General features: G+C 31.6%; 1 protein-coding gene across 1 annotated transcript; it reads left to right on the forward strand.

Moving 5' to 3' along the window:
- The first annotated feature begins 4370 nt into the window (after positions 1-4370).
- Positions 4371-5170, forward strand: LOC105954075 (hypothetical protein). Its single transcript, XM_012977745.2, has one exon. The coding sequence runs from the start codon at positions 4457-4459 to the stop codon at positions 4985-4987; it is 531 nt and encodes a 176-aa protein (XP_012833199.2). The 5' UTR covers positions 4371-4456; the 3' UTR covers positions 4988-5170.
- The last annotated feature ends 6206 nt before the right edge of the window (positions 5171-11376 follow it).

Below are 11376 nucleotides of genomic sequence, written 5' to 3' on the forward strand. Positions count from 1 at the left end.
TCATGTGCTAACAAGGACTTTCTTTGACAAAGACTTTCTTTATTACACAATTTCTTATTTCCATACGTAAACATTGATTATCAACCTAATGGGCTTTAATCTTTTGTAGGGCTCTTTTATTCAACATAGAGTATAAAGAGCAGCACAGCACAGCGTTTCGAGCGTGCGTCTTCTCGGAGAAAAACAGATCTCTCCTTTCTTTGCTGTTGTTGCACGCCTTCTTGGAGAGAAAAAAATTACACAGAATATTTTCTTTACTCTCGTTTTTTTTGGCGTCTTGCTGGAGAGAAAAAGATTTTTTTTCCTCGTTGCTGTTGCGTTTGTTGGAGAAAAAAAAAGATTTCTCTTTTCTTTGCTGCTCCCGGAACGTCTTTGATCGAGAGAAGTTTTTCACAGAAAATATTTTTCCTCTCGTTTTTTATTGTTCCATCGTGATACGTGATTTTCATAGAAAATATATCGGCTTCAAGGCTTTGTGGTGAAGACATCAAGATTCAAGAAGTATCACAAGTTTGCTTCTTCTATATAAAAAGAAGATCGGTTCTTCGGGAGAGGGGCTTAAAGAGATCTCGGGAGGAGATCGATCCGCCGACTGAGGGATTCAGCGTTGAAGGGAGTTCAACCGTGCGGAGCAAGGGACGTGCTGCAAATTGAAGATTTATAATTCAGCGTAGTTTACAAGAACGGCGTCAACAAAGAGGGAGTCTTTGTATTTTGATTAAGTCCTATTATTGTATTCGTAAAACTAAAAATTAGTAAATTTTATTTGCAGGTCCCCGTGGATGTAGGGTACAATTGTATCCGAACCACATTAAAATTTGTGTCTCGTTTATTTCTGTTTTTACGAACTGCTTCACGAACTGTTGCAACACTTCACGCAACAGTAACGAAAAACTGAATCTGACACAAATAATTTATATATGCACGAAATAAATTCTAACACTTTTGATACGTGGTTAAGGTATTTGGTGCTATTTATGTTGAATTGCAGAATATGGGTGCAAATTCACACAATTATTCTGATTAAATTTGCAATTAATTTCCTCAATAATAATAATTTAATATTTGCATCGTCAATTTAAATTTTCAAACCAGGCACGCCAAACTTCCTAAACATTTGATTAATTTCATCCAAATGGCAGCCTCTCTACAGTCAATATAAGTAATGGTATACAATTTGGGAGAATTATTGTTAGGAAAAAATTCAACCCAAATCTCTACCGGCCCATTTAATTCATTTATTTATTTTATTGAAAGAATCCGCAGTCAACCATATAGGTTTACTGGGTAAATCTACACTCTCGTGTATAATAATTTGTAAATTATACAAAAAATAAAAAATGTAAACCACACTAGGCTAACCACGTATGACAAGTTCAACCTAAAAACCGTTTGCAAGAGCATTCGAACCTGAGTCAATTGACACATGCCGATCTAGTTCTGAAAAATAGGTGAACGTGTGAATTAGGACAAATATGTAGGACACTAAAATTCTAATTCAATGTCTAAAAATATATTAACAGTAAAATATAGATATTAGGGTAAAATTCATTTTGCACCCCTGTACTATGATAAATGTATCGTTTACCCCCCTGAAGTATTGAAAACATCAAACACCCCCCTACCGTTAGTTTTTTTCTTCTAATTCCGTTAGTCAAACACTTTGACCGACTATTGCAAAGAAATGTTGGCTTTTTTTTTAATGAAAATACCCCAAAAAATTTCTATATATAGGAAAACTAACGGCACAAAACCCACAAAAAATGAAAACTAAAAGCCCTGAAATCTATATATAGAAAATTTTTGGGGTATTTTCGTTAAAAAAAAGCCAACATTTCTTTGCAATAGTCGGTCAAAGGGTTTGACTAACGAAATTAGAAGAAAAAAACTAACGGCAGGGGGGTATTTGATGTTTTCAATACTTCAGGGGGGTAAACGATATATTTATCATAGTACAGGGGTGTAAAATGAATTTTACCCTAGATATTATTAGGCATAGCCCGCCAGTCATTAACTTACATAATTAGGGGTTTGTCTAAGTTTTTTTTTTTAAACCAACTACATTTCAAATCTATTATAAATACATTAATGTTAATTGATAAATTAATTTTCAAAAGATAAATACATTTATTATGATTTTTGTTATTATTATTACAAATATTAGTACTAACAAATATAAATACGGTTACCTTTAATTAATTTGTATATTTATTGGTATCAATGCTGATGAATCTATTTATAATTTAATTAGTACACTAAGCACATTTTAATTGATGAAATAAAGGATGAGAATCTCTTAATTAAAATAAATAGTTCATAAAACAGCAAATAACATAACATGATAACAAAATATAATAAATTACAAGATAGATTATATAAATTGAAATGCTCATAAACTACTTAATAGTCTTGATTGTCATAATACGGCAAACGTTATTTTTCTTGGTCGACATTGAAATCCGGTAAATCAAGAAGAACACCATAAACTAAGAAGTAGATTGGTTGTACACTTATGAGATAAACGTGGCGAAATAAATGTTGTTGAATATTATGATGGTGATAATAATAATGGTGAATGGGATGTTTTTTTTAATGACTTTAAATTTATTTATGTTTTAACTTTTATTTATTTATACACAAATTTATGAAATTATTTTTTATGTATGATTTTATTATATGTACGCTAATTTAAGTTTATTTTATTTTATATTTTTGATAGTGTTTACAATTTGTAACATAAATTTTAAAATGATATAGTTAAAAAAATTATTACCTAAGCTCGGATTTATAAGCAATATTGGAAAATTAACCGCACTGAAATTATGATTAATATTATATTTATAGTTTTCTAATATATACCGTAGAACCTCGATAAATTAATACCCGATAAATTAATAATCTCGCTTAAATAATAAATTTTCTCGGTCCCGACTCGTGGACAACGTGCTAAATTAATAATTCGCTAAATTTATAAGATAATACACTTTCGAAAATCTTAAGCAGCCCCATATAATAGATAAATTAATAATGCGTAAAAATAATTCTTAAAGTACATGGTACGGTACATATTTTATAGATCTATGAAAGTTTAATATAACATAATTTAATTGTCGTTTGTTTCTTGTTGAAGATCACATTATCATCAATCTCGTCCCTCACTTTTCTTAACATGGTTAGAACTTTTGGTATAATTTTCTCATAACTCAACATAAAATCGTTCTATATCATTGCTGCTTTAAGAGCTTCCGCTCGTGAAACGGGCTCTATAGTGCATTGAACTAATGGTACAATGAATAATATACACGTAAAAAAATTAAAAAAATATATATTTGTTAAAAATAATACTAAAAGTAATTTAATAAATTAATAAGTTATTAATTAATGTATAAACTAACAATTATTAATTAATGTATAAATTAATAATTATTAATTTATCAATAAGTTAGTATATCGTTAAATTAATAAAATTTTGATGGTCCCAACTGTATTAATTTATAGAGGTTTAACTGTAGTTGAAATTGTAAATAAGTGATCAAACCAAACCACATTTTTATAAATGTTGAAATGACGAAATTAGTATGGGCAAATTGCACTTTGCCCCCTCAAAAAAATCTTTTATTTGCACTTTTTCCCCTCAAAATATAAAATTGAGACTGTCCCCTTTCGAAATATACAACTCGTGCACTGCTGAATTAAAGATGGATATGTCATTTTACCTTTCCCGCTTGAAAATCCTCCTTTTAGAGTTACTTAGGGTTCCCAAATTAACAAAATTATGTTTCCAATATTATGAAATTCGTTTCCAAATTCGATAAAATTTGTTCTTTGTTTTTCATAATCATCGCGGGATGAGGTCAAAAAAACGTTAAATGACATGTAAAGCCTTAAAAGATGAAATTACCCTTCCAATTTACTCAAATCCGACAAGAATTAGACCGAAAATACACATTTGAGGTAAAGTGCACCAAGTTGTATATTTTGAAGTGGGACAGTCTCGTTTTTGTATTTTGAGGGGGGAAAGTGCAAAAAAGATTCTTTTGAGGGGGCGAAGTACAATTTGCCCTATTGGTATTAAATTTGAAATCCAACCCCCCACCCCCCAGTAGAAAGTGGTCCCCAGTTTAACTGGACGCGGACTCGAATCGAAAAATCAAATCCAGTTAATCACGCAATACTAAATTCCACAACCAAAAATAACAGAGACAGAGCAGATGGGCGGACACGTCAAACCAAGACAAATATACAATTGACGAGACGTCCGTGACGTGGCCCTCTTGTAGGCCCACGTCACCATCACCATTTTCCCATAATCTCATTCCCGCCCCCCCCACTATATATTCCAACCCCCCTCCATCTCTCTCCCCCACCATCTTCATCTCTCTGTACCACACCTTTTCTTCACCGTACACTACATTTTCAGAATTGAATTATTATTTTTTATTTTTTAATTCCGGTTATGGAGGAAGTGAACTTTGTTGTTAAGAAACGAGTTCGTGACTCGCCGGAGGAGACCGAGTCCGATACAGACTCGCCGGAGGTGAAGAGGCTGAGGGAGAGTCTCTTAGATGGTCTGGACGACGATTCCGAGTTATGCACCTTGAATCACGATCTCGACTCGTTTATGAAGAGCTTCGAGGACGAGATTACTGTCGGCGCCGGAGTGCCGGAGAATGACGTTGTTGACCTGACGTCCGATTCCGGCGAGTCCCGGCCGGATCTGGGGTACTTGTTGGAGGCGTCCGATGACGAGCTTGGTATTCCTCCGCCGGCTGGATTGGAGGATGAGTTCAGGCCCGAGTTGGTCCGGGTTGAGTCTGACTCGTCCGAGTTCGGAGGCGAGTTCTGGGAAAATCCGGGTTATGATTCATTCGGGTACGGGGAAGCGGGTAACGATGACGTGGCGCTGGATGGGTTCTTTGACTATTATGATACGGGTTTCGGGTCGGGTGATATTCCGAGGAGACCCGAATCGCTGCCGGCTCAATAGGGTGGTGGGGACGATTATGTTAGGTTTAGGGAAAGAATATTGTCAATATCACTTTATTTATTTATTTTAGACTTTTTAATAGTTTATTAATTAATAGTGAAAAATATGGCAAAGTAAAACACAAGTTTAGAAATGTTTATTGAATTAATTTCATATTATACAGTATCAATATTTAATTATGAATGATGTTGACTAATGAATTGAAGATAAAACAAGTACGCAATAATTAGTTCCGGAATCAGAATAAATTAGCAGTATAATTTTTTCTTAGTGAAACATTAATTTCACAACCACTGACAATTTAATTTTGTCACATATAGTATACAATACATGAAAAAAATCAAATTAAATATCTATTTTCATACCAATTAAAAAGGAAAATGATAAATTGCACCTACATTCCCCAATGTATGTTAAAACTTAAAAGTTCAAATAATTAACGAAGCCTAGGCTTCATGTCCCCGGGAACGATACTCACTATACTTGTTACTCGTGCAGCCGTTAATAATACCATAGACGAAAATTTATAAATCTTATATAAAATAATAAGGATTTAAGAAATATTAGAGTGTGACATGCCATATCACACCCTAACTCTATATTATCTCCACCACTTGTCTAAAATAATGGTCTGTTAGAACCCTAAAGGAACAACTTATTCAATGCATTATTTTGTTAGAATTTGTAATAATGTTTACGGAGGGTAATTGTAATTACTGATACTGCAAGGATTTTGACTATTTGTAATAATGTTTCGGTTGCCCTTTGATGATTGATCACAAAATTAATGTGTTGAGGTTTGGACTCCATCTGTTCTCTTTTATTATTGCTGATAATCAATTGTTATAAAAACCACGATAATATAAAAATAGACAAAGTGAGGTGCGGACTAGGTTGAGCTATTCAAACGAATTTTAGGACTCATTCTCAAATGAGGTACAGAAGGTTCCGATCGTGTCGCCTATGGGATTTAGTCCAACTTATCTCTCTGTTGTAGTTTCACCGAAACTACACATTCAAGTGAAGCTTACACCTGACATAGCAAGAGCTCAAAATATACATATACAGTAGTACGGAGAAAAAATCGTTTTATCTTCTCTCGTACCCTTTGCAAAGCCACAAAACCATCTTCGTATAGTATAAAATAACTCCATCATAAAGACTATATTTAATATATAATTCGAGAAATTTATAGTGTTTTATATATGAAAAAATAATATTGTTGAAGATTCAAAATAATGATCTAAGACCTCATGAAAACGATCAAAAGCTCATATTATATTGGATAATAAAAAATATATATATATTTTATTAAAATACTCCCACACACAAGGGTCCAATTTGCATTTCATAAATGCCCTTGAAGAATTCAGCCAACAAAATGGTGCGGAAGTTGTCATTCACACGCAAAACGTGGTGGGTGAAACGTTAATTGATTTCGAATTTCGACTTCTATTACCAAAAAAAATAATAATATATTAATAGTAATAGAATATGTGTGAAATAAGGGCTTGAGTGGGTGCGACAAGTAATATATATTCCAATTATTAATTGTTATGGACGTACCAAAGTTGTATTTCTAACTTATTTTAATAAGCAATAGTTTCGAATCGAATTTTAATCGAGTCGAACACGGATCGAGTTCGGGTAGCTTGATTTTTCTTTTATTTTTTCTTCTTGTAATCCAACTCGAGTCAGAACTTACCGTTTATTGTACAAAAACATGTGTTCATTTTGTTTTGTTATGTTAACAAATTGAGCTCAAACAAGCTTTTAAACAAACAATCTGAATCTTAGGTAGTCTTTGCAAACGTTTTTTCAAAGTGATTATAAGCTTTTTTTTGTTTCAAAATCAGATTCTTTTAAACATTAAAAAACACATAATCACTTTGTAAAAGCGTTTGCAAACGCCACCTAAATATCATATTTTTTATCTAGTCCTCTTCAACCTTAGATATCAACCAAGTTAAGCAATTCAATCAGATAAGTGATTATTTCTAAATTAGTAGGAATTACATCTTTTCCACGTCTTTTTCAATTATGATTAAAGTATAACCCAATAAACAAAATTTCTTTGGCGTGCTATTGCTTCATCCTATTTATTGATTAATTAATTTGATTACTGTTTATGTCAATATAAGGGTTCCTACGATCGCTGGCTTGGGTGGTGTTTGTAAAAGTTTTTAAAAATAGTTTATAAGTTTTTTTTCTCATAATCTGTATTTAGATCTTTGCAAAATCAATTTTTATTTATGTTTCTTTTAAAATGAGTTGTTTTGAGTTGTTTTTTACAGTACCCCTAGACTCATTTTTTTTCTATTTAAGTTCATTTTCTATAATATTTGAAAACACCCCAAATTTTTAGAAATAAGCACTTAATACCCACTTAACTTAGATGGTATTTGCAAAAGCTTATTTAAAAGCAGAAATTAGTGATTGTAAGTTAGGTTGGCTTTAAATGCTTATTTCTAAAAGTTTAGGGTGTTTGCAAATATTTCGAAAAATGAACTTAAATAGAAAAAAGTAGGTTTAGGGATGCTTTTAAAAAAAAAAACTTAGAGTAAATTATTTTAAGAGAAGCAGAAGCAAAAATTGATTTTTCAAACACCTAAAAAGAAATTATGAGAAAAAAAAAGTTCATAATCACTTTAAAAAAGCCTTTGCAAACATAACACCTTACAACCAATGACTTCTATTTTTGAATTTTTTTTTTGGGACACCACCTTAGTAAAGTAAAAGATTAAATATTATTTTTGAGTATGTGAATAAATAGAAGATAACATAAATATCCTTGGGAATATTATTTACTTTTACAGAATATCTTTAGACAAAGGTGTCAAGACTTTTTTTTATAACGTAAATCACATACGTTGTCGAATAGATCGAAGGTATACGTATACGTAGGGCTGGAAATCAATCAATTCATTCAATACTTGATTCGAGATGATTGTTCTGTCAAAGTTCGTTCGAATTTGATTCGTTTAGATGATAACAAAAAAATGTTGAAACGTATTTCTTTCGATAATCTATAAACTAAGGCCCGAGTTCGAACTTGATTGAAGGCTAAAGGTAAAATACGTATAAAAAATTAAACTACTCTGAGTTCAATTCATGTTCAACTAAATTAAAGTTAATTTGGGCTCGACTTAGATGGGGTTTGCAAAAGTTTTTAAAAATAGATTATGAGTTTTATTCTCATATAATTTGTTTTTAGGTGTTTGCAAAACTAACATCTTCTTTTACTTCTCTTAAAATAAGTTGCTTTAAACTATAATTTTAAAGGAACCTACGTACCTGCATTTTCTATTTAAATTGATGTTTCAGATTTTTGGCAAACACTCCCAACTTTTAGAAATAATCACTTAATATCAATATAAATATAATTAACAATCACTAACTTATATTTTTAGATAAGTTTTTGCAAACACCACCTTAATTACTAATCAAACCAAGTTCTAATACAAGTTTTAAAGCTTGGGCCATCATTCTTGAATCACAATATAGGCCTCTTTTCTTGAACCCCATTTGGGCCTTCTAGAAGAATATATGTGTGCTTTCTTGACAGAATCCAAATCAATTAATAATTCGGCCTCAACTCAAGTAAATTACTATATGCCCAATATTATATAGATAAGATTAATTTTTATCTATTTTTTAATTTAAATTATGTTACATATTGGGAATGTACGAGAATAGGACATGATTCGAACCATAAACATTTCCTCGAATAGTGAAAGGTTATGTACTAAACTCTTTGGGTTGTCTAGGGTTCGAGAGGATTGTACTTCTCGATCCCTAATCTTCCAATAAAATTGTGCCACGTAAGATTAGTACAAACCCATGGAAAATTTGTACAATACCTACCTTATGACTAAAATTACACTAAAACCCTTAAAACTAAAATTTAATTATAAATTAGCAATTAATATCGAAGTTTAATTACAAAGCAAAACATAACCAAACAATCTTTGATTTCTCGGTGAGAAGAATGGGATGCTTGTCGAGATGGGGATTTTCGTTTTGGTATGAACGTTTGTGATGTTTTGATTTTATTTGATCGCGTAGTGTTGTTACTTAATTGTGATTATTATAATACTTCTTAATAGATATTTTTTTTGAGTTTATAAGGTTAAATATATAATTTATACTAAGTACGATGTGTGTATAATGGTGTACGATGTGTTTAAACATGGTCGTACATTAATTTTTAAATTTCTAGTGTGGTACTAGATCGTAATGAATCGTACTAATAAATCAATGGATGAGATTAAAACTGAAGTATTTTGTACGTACAAGGTTAAAAGAATTAGGTCCGAAATGTACAAGACTAATGAGGATTGATTATAGGGGCTCTTTGATATAACCCCATCAATATTTCTTTTAATAGAGAAAGGCTCAAACTATTTTGCATAATTTGAAAAAAACTCACTCCAAATTTTAGCCACTCATTTTTTCATTTATGTCCCTTCATCTTACACATTCCCATGACCCATCAACCCACTATCTCCATGACCCATCAGCCCACTATCCCCATGACCTTGTCTTTCTCTCTCTCTCTTTTTTTAATTTTTATATATATATAACTATTATTTTATTATTATTAATAATTTATTATTATTATTTATTTTAAAATAATAATTTTTTAAAAAAAAATTTATAATTATTTTTCTTCGTTTTTTAACTTTTTTTCTCTATCGGGTATGTTAATCGACTATGAAGCATATTAAATCGACTAATACTATAGTCGATTAAGGAATCGACTACTAAAAAGAACAAATCAAAACTATAAAAATGCAAACTCAACTATATTTTACAAAGACAAACAATATACAAGTATTATAATTGATTTATACAATTGGAATCAATAAACAAAAAAATTCAAAAAAATTCAAAAAAATTGAAGTCGGCCAACCTTAATCGACTGCCATAACATAGTTGATTAGCTTAATCGACTATGAACATGTACATAGTCAATTAAGGTTTCAGTCTGCGCGAAATTCTCTACACGCGCCGTCATCCGCCCGAAGCACCTAAAAACCCTAAATATGTCTCCCCATCGTCACCACACCGCCGCCACAACACACCTTCACCACCTTACTTTGATATTATGACAATTTTTTATTACAAATAAATAAATAAAATCACAACTCACACCACCAACCAAAGCAAAACCACCACCATCAAAATCCAATTTCGGCGACAAATTGACAATTTTACTTCTTTTCGACGTCGATGTAGCAATCCTAGCATTCAAATTCAGAACCACTATCAAAATCATCTATAATGTTTGGTGGGTGCTTCCTCTTCTTTCTTTCTCCATCTCCTGGCGACGGCATCGGCGGAGAAGATTGCCGAAAAAAAAAAAAAAACAGAGAAGAGAGAAAACAGTGAAGAAGAGAAGAGAGAAACGCATAGAATAAGAGAACGAGAAAAGCGGCGGAATAAGTTTAAAAATAATATTAGGGTTTTGAAAAAGTATAATAGATAATTAAGGGTAATTTTGGAAGTATGAAAATATCTTATGGGTGGAATATTAGCTAGAGGGGTTTTCTCTAATTATTTTTTGAAGGAGGTGTTTCCTTAACTATATTTCCTAGATTGGGGGTTTTGTCTAATTTTTCCTTGCTTATAATATAATATACGGTAAATTACAATCACCCCCTGATGTATGGTTGTTGGGGCTAATACCTAACACGCAAGTGCACGTATCGCAAACAAGTAGTAAAAGTGGACTCGTGAGAGTCGGATGTCGATCCCACAGGGAATACTCAAATTATTTAATCCTAATTACCAAATTTTAACTATAATTTTTATCCAGCCTACGCAAGTTATGTCAAATTAAATCAATTAAACAATTAAACTAATTAAGAAAGCAATTAATCACGAGAAAATATTAATATAAAAACGGATCTAGGATTTTATCTTCCCCTATGCGACAATTCTTCACCCAATTAATCTTCTATCATACAAGTTACAATTCCCGATTATTAACCCAAGACACGAAATTACTCATAACCCGTTGTCGTGTGTATTATAAGTCCATTATTCATAAACGATTCACTATATGTCTATGCAAACCTAGTATGAATAAAGCATTAAATAACAAGTCTCGTAAACGGCTACCTAAGGTATTATCTATATGTCTATGATAATACATTCAATTAACACACTCATCCGGTGAAAACTACTCGAAGGCTCTTCTATCCCTGTTCTAATTATTAAAACGATCTGTCGATTCAATTCTAACAATAACACATAGCAACATAAATTAGCTACGTTCATGCGCTAAATAAGATCAAAATAGAAGAAATAATCGAAGAATTTAAACTTGCATAATAGTAGAAAAATAGGTTCGAATTACCACATAGGGTTCCAACAAAATCCTAGAA

The sequence above is a fragment of the Erythranthe guttata genome, chromosome 12, assembly GCF_056151865.1.
Source record: "Erythranthe guttata isolate IM_541 chromosome 12, IM_541, whole genome shotgun sequence".
Classification (NCBI taxonomy): Eukaryota; Viridiplantae; Streptophyta; class Magnoliopsida; order Lamiales; family Phrymaceae; genus Erythranthe; species Erythranthe guttata.